The sequence below is a fragment of the Podarcis muralis genome, chromosome 3 (genome assembly GCF_964188315.1).
Source record: "Podarcis muralis chromosome 3, rPodMur119.hap1.1, whole genome shotgun sequence".
NCBI classification, from domain to species: domain Eukaryota; kingdom Metazoa; phylum Chordata; class Lepidosauria; order Squamata; family Lacertidae; genus Podarcis; species Podarcis muralis.
In genome coordinates, this window is record NC_135657.1 from 24,885,593 (window position 1) to 24,900,099 (window position 14,507).

At 42.2% G+C, this 14,507-nt stretch overlaps 1 protein-coding gene across 6 annotated transcripts in view; it reads left to right on the forward strand.

The window, feature by feature from the left end:
• HHAT (hedgehog acyltransferase) overlaps window positions 1–14,507 on the forward strand; it is a 171,333-nt gene that overhangs the window by 106,940 nt on the left and 49,886 nt on the right. For all 6 annotated transcript variants that reach the window (XM_028724728.2, XM_028724730.2, XM_028724733.2 and 3 more), the window contains one exon: window positions 8,684–8,885. In XM_028724728.2, the coding sequence (XP_028580561.2) occupies window positions 8,684–8,885 (202 nt within the window). The remainder of the gene's footprint in view (window positions 1–8,683; window positions 8,886–14,507) is intronic.

Genomic DNA, 14,507 nt, shown 5'->3' on the forward strand with positions numbered 1-14,507 from the left:
GAACCGATATAGACACAAATGCATGTACACATAGGGAGTCAGCTTAAAAAAGCATTAGGTTTAGTTACAATTAAGTAATCCTGTCTCATGATAGCAGATTTCTTAGTGGATTAATATGGATGTCAGATATTGAGGTCAAAAGAAAGAAAGAAGGATGAACTAAGAGGCACAGCCCGGATACAATAATGTGAGATTTCCCTCTATGCTTGATCACAAGAGATAAAACACTTTGCTGTCTTATTGCCTTCAAATTATTCCTTACATCTTTGCAAAGCATCTTGCAAGGGTTTACACAGGTTTAAACCAATTCACTTGATGGGCTGAAGGAAAAGAAAAATCCATTCCATTTAAGCAGCTGTGATTTCTCTGTAGAGCACACAGGAAAAGAAAGCAGCCGAAAACAACCTTATTTTCGTCACGGAAAAAAGTAGACGTGGCTCTGAATTCATACAAAGGACATTGAGCAAAAAGGTGTCAACTTTATCCCCCTTTCCTGCATCACAAATCTACTATAAGCCACAATTTTTAAAGCTTCTTCTTTTTTATTTTTGAAAAGGACTTTGAAACAATGGAGTTATGTGCTTAGACTTAGAAGAACTTGGCTTGAGGCCAGTACCATCTTCACAGTAGTTGGGTTTTTTAAAGCATCAAACACGGGTCATAAAAATGAACATCCAACTTAATGCAAAACCATCTGTGCATTTGAAACGTGGGGAACGTTTGCACATCACCTGATGGATTCCAGAGTGGATCCCAACACTGGGGGGGGGATTCTAACCCATTTTATTGCGCGCGCGCACACACACACACACACACACACACAGACACACAGCTATCATCTTTGATGTGTATTACTTTGAAGATGGGCGCACAACCCCAGAGTCTGTCAAGACTGGCCTGTACGGGCAGGGGTACCTTTACCTTTACCTTTTTACTTTGAAGATATCTGTTTTTGTAATCAGTGCCACATTATTGGGTTTTCTCTCCCTTCACACCCTTAATTAAATTGCGCTTCGTTGATTAAATGTGTCTAACTGGTGTCAGAAGAAAGTCTGAGAAAGCACTGAAGAAAGTGTTTTCAAATCGTTGTCTAACATTCTGAAGCAGCACAAAAGGCCCTGCCCACCATTTTGCAGTCTAAACAGAATACTTCTGTGTTTAGAGACTGTAAAATGTTGGGCAGGGCCTTTTGTGCCGCTTCAGAATGTTAGACAAGGATTTCTGATGTTATCTTTCTGATCTTCAGGCTGTGAGACCCATTGCCCACAGAGCCAAAACAGCACCATGCATGCACAAGTGTATTAAGAGCGGGGGTTGCCAGCTTTTTTGGACTTGTGAACACATTGCAAATTTCCAAGAGTGCTGAGGGTTCCAGTGACAAAATAGCTGCTATGTAGGGCACGGCAGAACACAAGATGGCTGCCATGGGGAGTGTGGTATTACTCAAAATCAGAGAGACAGCAATTTCACACTTACCATAGGAGGTCATTTATTGCCTGCTGTTCCCGGTTGTGGGGATCACACAATAATGATTTTATATCCACACCCACATCCACACACTGCATCTAATGGCAACAGAGAGCATTCCTAAGTACCAGGAAAAATATACAAGATGGCCACACGACACTCAATCTCATTTCACAGAAATTGCCTAGAAATTACTTGCACATTTTGCCCCATAACTCAGAGTCTGGGGGCACCTGCCTGGGGGCACCAGTGTGGGCATCATGGAGCCTGCATGATGGAATTCTTGTCTGGAATTCAGTTATTTCAGAAAAGAATAACACATAAGTACATAAGTTACAGATTTCTAAGGGACAGGAAGATCCTGATCATTTTTATTCAGTATGATGGGATTATATTTCATATAGTTTGGTTTCAGATTTACAGGTATTTCCCCTACGTTTTCTAGAGAAATATGGTTGTCATGGTTTTAGAAAGGTTGTTATTATTTAATAAATTTAGGTTTTCTATGCCATTGCCTTTAGTTGAATATATCATTGAATTTTTATATTCTTCTTTAAAAAATAATAATTTTATTAATATTGTATCATTACACTTTGTAGCCAAGATCGTTACACATCAAACAAGCTTGCTTGTCAGGAGGAAAGAAAACAAGTAGTGAGGGAAAGAAGAAAATAAAATAAAAATGACATGTGAAGAGAAAAGGGGGAGCATATTAAAAAAACATAAACCCAGCCCACAAAAAAAACTTTAAAATGCGGTGAATAGATTAAAAGGATAAATATCACCATTTAGATTGCCATTCCAAAAATGTAAAACAAAGCCCACCTCTCAATAACTTTGTTCTCCTGATTATCATGTATTGTTTTATCTCATCTGTAAGTTTTATCGTTAAGATAATCTGCCAAGATTTCCTCAACCAATTAGTTGTAGGGGGTGTTGTCTTTATTCTTGTAATACACTGTTGCAACAATTTTTCTGTTGTTTGCAGTGTAGTAATCAGCTGTAGATCATTATTAATTACTTCACAATGAAGTATAATTATTATTAATCGTGAAGATTTGATTTGATTTTTTTTAAAAAAAACATTGCAAAATGATTCAAAAATGAGGGATCGGAAACATTTAGATAGAGAAAGAAATAGAAGGACAAATTTGTCCATTCCTACTTTGACCACAGAAGAGTGAAAGAAATTGAAATTGAAAGAAATTATGATGACCCCTGAGATTTTTGGTGTATTATTTCAAATGAAGTGCAAAGTAGAATGTGAATCCGGGGGGGGGGGGGGGAGAGATGCTCATTAGTTATTTTCCCTCGTCTTCTTCCAACTTCTGGTCTTCTTCCATTTGGTCATTAGCAAAGTTTCTACGGTTCATGGCTTTAGTCTCTCCATCTTCTTGCCCATTAAAATATTAAAATCTAGCAAGCACTTAAGCAAGCTTGTTAAATTAGTAAGGAAGGTGTTTAAGAATTTAAATACTGGATAGATTGTAATGCACTTAGGAGCAGTTGTTCCTCTGCCTCAAAAAATTAGTTGTCCTTCTCTGAAACTTGGGTATAGCCATTTTGTAGCTCCTTGTTCTCCAAAAGTCACTTCAGCCATTCCTACCTTCGTCTGAAATACATCCATGTAGCATGTCTCAAAGACACAAATATTTCATTATCAACCAAGGAAAAGCAATAATGGATGGTAGAGAGGGCTGTCATAGATTTTTACAGTTCCATAATGGACAGTGTGTCCTTTAAATCACTTTTGGAAGTTGGATGACTTTAAGTAGATAATCATATTAAGAGTCATAAATACCTTCTCTGATTTCCATAAAGTGCATGCAAAGCCCAGGTGGAATTCCATTTTTAATTCTGTTTTCTTGACCCTGATCAAGACCTCTCTGGAGGGAAACAAATCTGCATAGTCATATTTTCATAGTCTTGGTTCTCCTTGTATTGCCATAGCGGTGTTGAACATTCCTTACACCAAGTTTAATTAAAAGCCCTCAATTTTTGTGTGTGTAGGTGTCCCTTGCGGTCGCCCTGCATCATTGACTTTGTAGTATCCTTGCAGTCTCCAAACTGAAAATCCTATGTGCACGATTGAACAGAGAGACTACTCATACAGTCACAATGCACATGCAATGTAACATTTGAGATGGGCGGAGGCATGTTAATTTGTTTCTACATCCCCACCCTGATTCTTGCAGCATTTTGCTCATACACCCACATTTCTCTCTCATCTTGCACGTAGCCGTAGCATGGGCCTGTTGCCCCTCCATGTGTATGATGTTTTTGTATTGGACATTGCAGTTCTCTGGCACATACAAGTTTCATTAATAAGAAATAAGAAGATTTGGTGTGAAAAGTGTTAAAATATTGTCAAAAAACAACAACCCAAAACCAGATGGCTTGATGCAAATAAGGTGAAAATGCCACAAAAATGCAGATCTTGCAGGAATTCAGAGTGCTTATTCATCCAGGGGCAGCTTGTAAGCAGATTTATTGAAAGCATGATGGATTTGGGAAGTCTAATACTGAAGTCATTAAGCAGCAAAGTTTGCAAGCACAAACAAATGCTTCTCACTGTGCTGCAGCTAACACTTGTAAGAAACTAAGGAAGTGGTAATTTGGGTTTGAAAGTTTTACGTCTTCAAGAAATGTCATTCTTAAATATTTCAGTAATTATGTTTGTGATGCAATAGGGATTTGAAGGGTAGTATTTACATAATCTGTCCAATTCACTAATGGGCATCTTGTGAGTTGAAATTATGATGTGCTGCTTAAATGGAACAGCTTGCCTGCAAGAGATAAGCTGACTTTAAAAAGCTGCCCAGTTACTTGAAAAAGGATGCTGTGCAGTTGTAGAAGGAGTGCTTTGCACAATCACCACCAATACAAGGTGGGCTACTTTTCAGTAAGAAATACTTTAAATTCAGGTAGGTAGCAGTGTTGGTCTGACGCAGTCAAAATAAAAATAAAAATAAATTGTCTAGTAGCCGCCTTATAGACCAGGGGTAGGCAAACTAAGGCCCGGGGGCCGGATCTGGCCCAATTGCCTTCTCAATCCGCCCGCGGACAGTCCGGGAATCAGTGTGTTTTACATGAGTAGAATGTGTCCTTTTATTAAAAATGCATCTCTGGGTTATTTGTGGGGCCTGCCTAGTGTTTTTACATGAGTAGAATGTGTGTTTTTATTTAAAATGCATCTCTGGGTTATTTGTGGGGCATAGGAATTCGATCAATCCCCCCCCCCCCAAGAAAAAATATAGTCCAACTCTCCACAAGGTCTGAGGGACAGTGGACGGGCCCCTTCTGAAAAAGTTTGCTGACCCCTGTTATAGACCAACTAAGTTTGTTCTGGTATACGCTTTCGTGTGCATGCCCACTTCTTCAGATACACAGTGTATCTGAAGAGATGTGCATGCACATGACAGCTTACTAGACAATTTTTTATTGTGCTTTAAATTGTCAGGCTTTTTTCATTAGGTAGGTAAAAATTCTATAACTTAGAGTAAAGACTTCACAATCCATAACTGGGCAATACCTTTATTAGAACCAAACAAAATGTCACGCATTTATGGCAAATGGTTGAGTTCTCCAGATTTTATTACTCAAGGCAATATACTACTCAAATACTTCATTATCTACATAAATGTGATTGGAAGGACAGACCAGGACTATAAGTACACAGTTTCCCGTGAAGCTGGTGGGACAAATCAGCTGTGAATTAAGTCTCCTATGATTTCATTGGGAACTAACTGCCACTATCATTATTATTTATTAAATTTATATCCTGCCCTTCTTCCCCAAAGAAGTGCAGGACCTCAAACACACAAACAATAAAACATATGAAACATTTAGAAACAAGTCCAATGTAGACTGGGAAAGATCTTTGCATACAAGGCTTGTTGGAAGAGGAAGATCTTCAGCAGGTGCTGGAAAGACAGCAGAGAGAGTGCCTGGCTAATATTCAAGCAGAGTGAATTCCAAAGTGTGGATGTCACAACTTAAAAAGCCCAGTTCCTACATTGGGTGGAATGGACCTCCTGATAAGATGCTGTCACCTGCAGAGTGCAGGGATTGATGGGATATCCATCAGGTATCCAGTTTCCCTAGGTACATTTCAGGTCTCCAGCTGCATAGGTCTGTATACACCAAAACCAGCACCTTGAACTTAACTAGCATATCCTGAGTCCAGCCCTTCATCAGTTTTAAGTCACAGCCAGACCTCGCTTGTGTAATATTTTACCATCTAGCTCTTAATGGTTCCACTGTCAACACTAAAACTATACCTGGATCCCACCCCCCTCAAGGATTCACATCCAAGACTTTTCATAAGCAAAAAGGAATTAATGCTCAATTAACCAACTGCTGGCACTAGATTGTAAAAGTCAGATAATTGAATCTCTTTCCCTCCTGTACAGCTGCCTGAGCAGTCACCTAAGGAGAGCCAATTGACACCGTGTAAACTGAACTGTAATTGAAAGCACGCTTTTAAATTAAAGTTGTCATTTCTAAGGCTGTTCCTAGTGATGGTCACATTGGTGCCAATTGAGATCATTTGCACAAACAGAGGAGCTTCCTGATGAGAAGCAGCCTGAATCTGCTATAGTTAGAGGATGCTTTCGTGGAAAACGTTCTTGAATTATCCTTTCAGGGACCAGCTTGTGTCCTGCGATGTTCACCTTGCTGGCTAGGGCTGTTAAAATAACTTCAGATGAGCACAACAGCATATTACTGATGCGGAAACAAACAGTGCTCTGGTTTTTATGACTGGTTTTATGACTTCCAAACCCTGATTCTGACAGATATACTGCCAGACAGAGCTGCCTTCCTCAGCCTGGTGCCATCCAGATGTTTTGGATCACAACTACCATAATCCTTGGCCATTGGCTGTGTTTGCTAGGCCCAATAGGAACTGCAGGTTGAGGAAGGGAGACCTATCCTTTTAAAAGAACCCAAGATGCACCCTGTTGAACTGTCTATTGGAAATTTTTATGTCCCATGTTTTAGCTATCATTAGAACTGATTTTCACATGGGGGGGTTGTATGTATTCCATACTGAAGGTATGCAAGAACAACATGAGAGAATCTAAACCACACAGGATAGATCATGTCCAGTTCTTCAAAGGAGTCCTGGTTTGTTTCCCCAGAAGGAGTTTTCTGCCGGTGCAGAACTACTGAAGAAAGCCTGGCAGTCTCTCAATTGGGATGTCTAAATTGCAAGGACGGATAGCACTTAGAAAGCACTTCTGGGCTGCTTGCATAACCTCCAGCTACGATAACACTTGTGGAGCCTCGACACGAAGAGTAGAGTGCTCTTATTACATTTCCCATTCCCCAAGTCCCTAGTTTTGTTGTGTGTTTGAGACCAGGATCTAATAATCAAATATTCCCTGGGGGAAATGGCACTAATTAACAATGCATCCCTGTGCCGGTTTACTCAGAAGACGATGCCACCTCATACAGTGAGGTTTATTCACTAAGAAGATGTATGTTGAGGATTGAAGCCTGATTTATGGAACAGAAAGACCTCAAAGGCTGGTGTTGACCATCATACAGAGAGATGAATAGTGATTCTGAAATGTCGTAAGCATTTGAGAATTAAATGTTGCTACTTCTAATTGCAGGGACGCAGGTGGCGCTGTGGGTAAAAGCCTCAGTGCCTAGGACTTGCCGATCGAAAGGTTGGCGGTTCAAATCCCCGCAGCGGGGTGCGCTCCCGTCGCTCGGTCCCAGCGCCTGCCAACCTAGCAGTTCGAAAGCACCCACGGGTGCAAGTAGATAAATAGGGACCGCTTACTAGCGGGAAGGTAAACGGCGTTTCCGTGTGCTGCGCTGGCTCGCCAGATGCAGCTTGTCACGCTAGCCACGTGACCCGGAAGTGTCTGCGGACAGCGCTGGCTCCCGGCCTATAGAGTGAGATAAGCGCACAACCCTAGAGTCTGCAAGACTGGCCCGTACGGGCAGGGGTACCTTTACCTTTTACCTTACTTCTAATTGCATTCTTCAGTTAGATCTATATCTCCTTAATCCTGTACAATTTGTTTCTATTTCTTTGAAATATCGCTTGGGAAGGGGACTTCATTTCCCCTCAGAACCAGTGGAGCTGTAATAATAATTATAAATGTAAACATTATGGATCAAATGACTGATTGCATTTCCTACCTTAAAAGGAAAACCTAGGTTGCGACCACGTTACATGTTACATGTTAAAAATGGAAGTCTTGGCTTGGGTTCCCCACTCTGTGTGACATGCACTACAACTTACCCTCGCTCTGGGTTCCATTACATGGCCTGATCCTCCCCACTCCACCAGCATCCCTGCCAATGTGGAGAAGAGCCAGTATCTAACTAAGTCACACTCAGAGTAGACCCAGTGAAATCCATGCACTTAAGTCGGTTGATTTCAGTGTGCCTACTCTGAGTTTGACATAGTCAAATACGATGCAATGGTGTCAGGTAAATTGTGGGAGTGAGAGGAAGAACTGCATGCTTCCATTCTCAGCAGCAGCTCTGAACTTTGTGTAATACTTCTGTATAGATACTTATTGGAAATAAAACAGAAAGTAAAAAAGAAACAATGTGAACGAAGGCAATTACTAAAATTTACTTAAAATTACCAAACAAGGTTTTACCAAAACTTTTCAAAGAAAGTATTTCATCCAACAATAGTGTTTTACAAACCTGTTGCGGAAAGATTTAAGAAACCATGCAAGTAAATATGGAATTATTTATTTGCTGTGTAGATGACTGCTTGGTCCTGGTTAATATCCTGTTCCAACTCACTGTCTATTTTTAATCGTGTTTTTAATACTCTGTTGGAAGCCACCCAGAGTGGCTGGGGAAGCCCAGCCAGATGGGCAGGGTATAAGTAATAAATTATTATTATTGTTGTTGTTGTTGTTGTTGTTGTTGTTAAAGTTTAACCTCACAGGGAATGTGGCATAGCCTGTGTATTCAGTTTTGGCATCTTCCAGGTGGGGGCAGGGAGAGGGAGATGTTTCATCTTGCCAAAAAGCATGAATTATTATTTTTTAAAACCAACAACAACACAAACTCATCCACTGTCTTTAAGAAACTATAGAGGTTTCAGAAAGAAAATGTCAGGTAATTAGTCAAGGCAGCACTTTAGAGCTGCTGGTGAAAACAAATTTATATTGCAGGAGTTGTATTGCTGTGATTTCAATGAAGTCTTAATTACTTCTGCTTATAATTTCCTTGGCAGGTACATTTACATCCCGATGGGAGGATCCCGCAGCAGCATCTTGAAGATGCTGTTCTCCACAGCAATCACGTTCGCTTTTGTAAGCTATTGGCACGGCGGCTATAGCTACCTTTGGTCCTGGGCGATACTTAATTGGCTTGGAGTAGCGGCCGAAAATGGAGTGAAGAGGCTGGTTTCTCTTCCAGCTGTCCGTGACTTAATTGTAAGTTCATTGGTTTTCATGTTTGTAATGCTCAGAACTGTGTTTAGGACTAGAGACTTCAGGTGGTTCAGTGCTGTCAGAACGCGCCCACCTGCCTGGACTCGAGTTTTGGGATTGGCAACTTTCTAGAGCTACATAATACAGAAAGTGGTTGTGCTGTGAAATACAATGACAACAAAAGGTAATTAAAAGTCCTTAAGGTCATCCAGTAGGGGATTTTACTTTGCTTAGCGATCTTTAGAAATTTAGTGCAGCTGTTTGTTCATTTATCTGAAGTTGCTAGACTTCAATTCCCACCACTCCCAGCTAGCATGGCCAATTGTAACGGATATTGGGTGTTGTAGTACAACAACATCTGAAGGGCACTATGTTGGCCACCCCGATTTAGTACAAAGGAAGTTATTTGGGTCTCTTGTCTGCCTGTATCTCATAGCTTGGTAAGTTATATAATAATAATAATAATTTATTATTTATACCCCACCCATCTGGCTGAGCTTCCCCAGTCACTCTGGGCGGTTCCCAATCGAGTCTCAAAAACAATACAGCATTAAATATTAAAAACTTCCCTAAACAGGGCTGCCTTCAGATGTCTTTTAAAGATAAGATAGCTGCTTATTTCCTTCATATCTTAAGGGAGGGCATTCCACAGGGCGGGCGCCACTACCGAGAAGGCCCTCGGTCTGGTTCCCTGTAACCTCACTTCTCGCAATAAGGGAACCGCCAGAAGGCCCTCGGCGCTGGATCTCAGTGTCCGGGCTGAACGATGGGAGTGGAGACGCTCCTTCAGGTAAACCGAGGCCATTTAGGGCTTTAAAGGTCAGCACCAACACTTTGAATTGTGCTCAGAAACGTACTGGGAGCCAATGCAGATCTCTCAGCATCGGTGTTATGTGGTCCTGGCGGCCCTTCCGAGTCACCAGTCTAGCTGCCACATTCTGGATTAAGTTCAAGGGAGAAACCTAAAAGGCAAGTATCTTGAATGAGATCTTCTGTGCTAGAAGCCCTGCTAGTGAGACAGAAGCGTACACATGCTCAACAGCTCAACCCCTTCAGTGTTGGTGGTGAAGCTTCACCCGCCAAGTGCAATTCAATATAGATTCTTGCTATGTGAGTATCAAATCCTTATGTGCAAATCCCATCTTCTCTCACTGGGTGCTTCTAGGCAGCCTGCTTATTGAATATTCATCCTCGTTTGTTTGCGAGAAGATTAGATGACATCAGCTATTTAATGAGCATTCGTTTTGATTTGTTTGTGGGGAGATTAGGTGAAGTTGCATCAAAGCAACTTGTTATTGCACACTTTCCAGTGCATTTGTACAGCCATATTCCCACCAGTGTATTGAACATAGTACTCATCTCCCCACCTCCTTGCCCCCTTTCCACTCTTCCTCCTGGAGCCAGCATGGTGTAGTCGTTAAGAGTGGTGGACTTATAATCTGGTGAACTGGGTTTGCTTCCCCGCTCCTCCACATGCAGCTGCTGGGTGAACTTGGGCTAGTCACACTTCTTTGAAGTCTCTCAGCCTCACTCAGCTCACAGAGTGTTTGTTGTGGGAGAGGAAGGGAAAGGAAATTGTTGGCTGCTTTGAGACTCCTTAAGGGGAGTGAAAGGTGGGATATCAAGTCCAAACTACTCCTACTCCTCCTCCTCTTCTTTTTCTTCTTCTTCTTCTTCTGGTAAACAGCAATGACTCTGCTGCTGGGAGGTCAAATAAGCATCACGACCCCCCCAGAGTTGTGCTTTGTGCTTCTGGGGCAATTTTGGGAGGGATATAATCTGTCCTCCAGCCTGCTTTCCAAAAAAGCACTAGCAAAGCACTTGCTACGAGACAACCAAGAATCTTCCTGGTATTGGGTCTCAGGCAGAATTGAGAGGCATCCCGGCATAATATCCAACCTTCCCCACTGAAGAGCATACTGGAAGCGGATGCGAAAACTACCCTACCACACACAATCCACCCCAACACACAAGGATGGTTTGCATTTGTAAAAGTCACATATGCATAACGAATGCTCTTCTCTTGGTATGCACCTGGATTTTCTTCTGTAAATTGCATTCCCTTTTGAAAAGTTCATGTCCATTCAAGCAACGAAATGTGTGTCAACCAACTGCCAGCACAGCAGCTTCCTTTCCTGAGCACTTAGTCTGAATGCAGAAAGTACAGGCGCAAAATAGGCACACAAGTTCAAAGTGCTCCATTTAAATGATACGCAGGAAACCATTTGCAGAGGAATGAGAGAGCTTGCGTCAAAAACTCATTTGCATTATGAGTCAGATATTATTGAATGTTGATGTCATCACGGACCATTTTAAAGCCAACTTGAACACCTTTGAAAAATGGATGAAAGAAATTTGTGAAATATAAGGTGGGGGTTGGAGGCTCTCTACTTCAGTGGTTTCAATCTCGGTAGTGGCACCTGCCATGTGGAACGCCCTCCCACCAGATGTCAAAGAGAACAACAACTACCAGACTTTTAGACGACATCTGAAGGCAGCCCTGTTTAGGGAAGCTTTTCATGTTTGAGACATTACTGTATTTTAATATTGTATTGGAAGCTGCCCAGAGTGGGGAAGCCCAGCCAGATGGGCAGCTTATAAATGAATTATTATTATTATTATTATTATTATTATTATTATTATTATTATTATTATTCCTACCTCCAGGACCATTTCCAGCAAGTGGTGAAGGGGGCAGCAGCACTGTTCAGCACCATGGAAGTTGTCCTGTGGTGTCCACTACGTTCCATCTTGTCCCTCATATTATTTGACATCTATATGACATCTCTGGAATCTGTCATCAGAGGATTTGGAGCAAGGTGTTGTTAATATGCTGACAACACCCAGCTTTATCTCTCTGTTCCATCTGAATTGGGAGAGGTGGCTGAGGTGTTTTAAGGCACCGATGGTTTGCATGTGGGCCAATAAATCAAAGCTCTATCCTGAAAGACAGAGGTGCTACATGTACCGAGTTCTCAAGTCTCTCTCTCCCAGACAGCCTGTCTTGGATGCGGTTGTACTCTGCTGGAAGGAGCAAGTCTATAGCTTGGGAGTGCTCCTGGATTTAACATTGTTACTAGAGTCTCAGGTGGCCTTGGTGGCCAAAACTGCTTTGTCTGCCCCTTTGGGGCAGAAATGTTGATATTTCATGTTTGGTAACTTCCAGATTGGACTATTGCGGTGCACCCTACATGGGATTGCCCTTGAAAATGACTTAGAAACTTCAAATGATCAAGTGCTCTTTGCTTTAAGATATATTTTTAGGGTCCACTGTAGTTGTGCCTGTGATTTGTCTAATCATGATATTTGTATATTATTACCTCCTGGATCAGAGAGAACATGGCAGTTCCTTACTGGGGATCATGAGTAGGGGACAGTCATTTCAGTTATGTCCTGCTGGTGGGCTTCTCAAAGCCATTGTGGAAATAGAATACTGGACTGGATGGGACTTTGGTGTAATCCCGCAGGTTTGTCACTCAGAAAACATAATGGTGCATGCAGAGTGTGACTGGACAATGAAACAAATGGGCAGTCCCTGCTTCCACAGGGGTACATGAGCAGCCCTTATGTTTACACTACAGGTTAGAAGGTCTGTATCAGTGCATATACTTTTTTTCTTCTGGGTAAGCCCATTTGGTGGCTTCCATATACATTAGATTCTCCATGCAAGCATCTAGAGCAGGGGTCAGCAAACTTTTTCAGCAGGGGGCCAGCCCACTGTCCCTCAGACCTTGGGGGGGGGGGGCTGGACTATTTTTTTTTGGGGGGGGGAGAACAAATTCCTATGCCCCACAAATAATCCAGAGATGCATTTTAAATAAAAGCACACATTCTACTCATGTAAAAACACACTGATTCCCCGACCGAGATTGGGCCGGATCCAGCCCCCGGGCCTTAGTTTGCCTACCCGTGATCTAGACTTAAGCAGATACCCAGTGTAGGTACATTGCACATGCTCTTTCAGTCATGGGGACTGGAACTCAATTCTGTGTGAAGTTCAGCAGGCTCTGCCCCTTGACAGCATTTAAGCAGCTCTTAACAACCATACTGGGATGCGCGTGGTGCTGTGGGTTAAACCACAGAGCCTAGGACTAGCCGATCAGAAGGTCGGTGGTTTGAATCCCCGCGACGGGGTGAGCTCCCGTTTCTCAGACCCTGCTGCTGCCAACCTAGCAGTTTGAAAGCACGTCAAAGTGCAAGTAGATAAATAGGTACCGCTCTGGCGGGAAGGTAAACAGCGTTTCCGTGCGCTGCTCTGGTTCGCCAGAAGCAGTTTAGTCATGCTGGCCACATGACCCGGAAGCTGTACGCCGGCTCCCTCAGCTAATAAAGCAAGATGAGCGCCGCACCCCCAGAGTCGGTCACGACTGGACCTAATGGTCAGGGGTCCCTTTACCTTTACAAACAATCATACTGCTGCTTTTCATCGCTAATCTGGTTGTGGCTGTGGGTTGTTTTTTCCTATGGGGGGGGGGGGTGAAATGGTCGTCTGTCACGGATGCTTTAGCTAAGATTCCTGCTTTGCCGGGGGTTGGACTAGATGACCCTTGGTTCCCTTCCAACTCTTAAGATTCTATGAGTTTATAATCATGTTCATTCATGCTGGCTTTAGTAACATTTTGCACTGTTTTGAAATGTCTGCATTTAACTTTGTTTTAAAACTGCGCTATGCTTTATATGTTCATGTGTGTGTTATTCTTTTTATAAAGCACTCTGGGTAGCACTGGGTTTGAAAATCAATCTGTAATTTATTTTAAATGAGTAAAAATATAATTAAATAAATCTTCGTGCCGGAAGAGCAATCCCCAGCAGACCAGAAATAAAAAGAACCAGGACACATACCACTTTTACAGCAGTAACATTCCTGCACTGAGTGATGCAAAAAGCAAGCATCAAATGAAACTACGTGCAGATGACTCATCTAAGGGGCGACTGAAAAATCCATCTCAAATTTATTTTTTTTAAAAAACCCAACAACAACAATCAAAAAGCCAGCTTTATGATTTAGTCTTTGGAGAACAAGGTTAGTCATTCTTCTCTTTAACTATTTAGCCCATTTCTGAATCAGTGACGATTAGTTCAGGGGGAAAGCTACGGAGAGCTTACCTTGCAAACATAAAAATAAATCCAGGCTTTCTCTTTATACAGGCATCCCCCCCCCCCCTTAGACGCGATTGACTCACTCGCGACCGTATGATGACCGTGTGATGCCGGGAAAATAAATAAATAATCTTATTCTAACCTGAAATGGTGGGAGAGAGGTGGAAAGTCCTTCTCAGTGAGTCAAAAATCCGGGGGGGGGGGGGGGGGGGAGGAACGGATTCCAAGGGCTCCAAAATGGTGTGAGCGAGCTCAACAACTGTTGGGTGTGAAACTGTTTGTATTGCAACGGGCTCCCCACTTACGTGCATGTGGGTAGTGTGGGCCCTTGCTCATTTTGGTTCCACCCACCACTGGCATGGTTATAATCATAATCAAATATCTTTAATACGGTCAATGACCAGCAAGCAATTTATGAAATAAAAGATGACATTATAAGTAATATTGTGCTACAGGTAACAGTGGGAATATGGCCAAATCACAGAATTGGTGCTTATGTTTATGACCAGGTTTCGACTTTTAAGG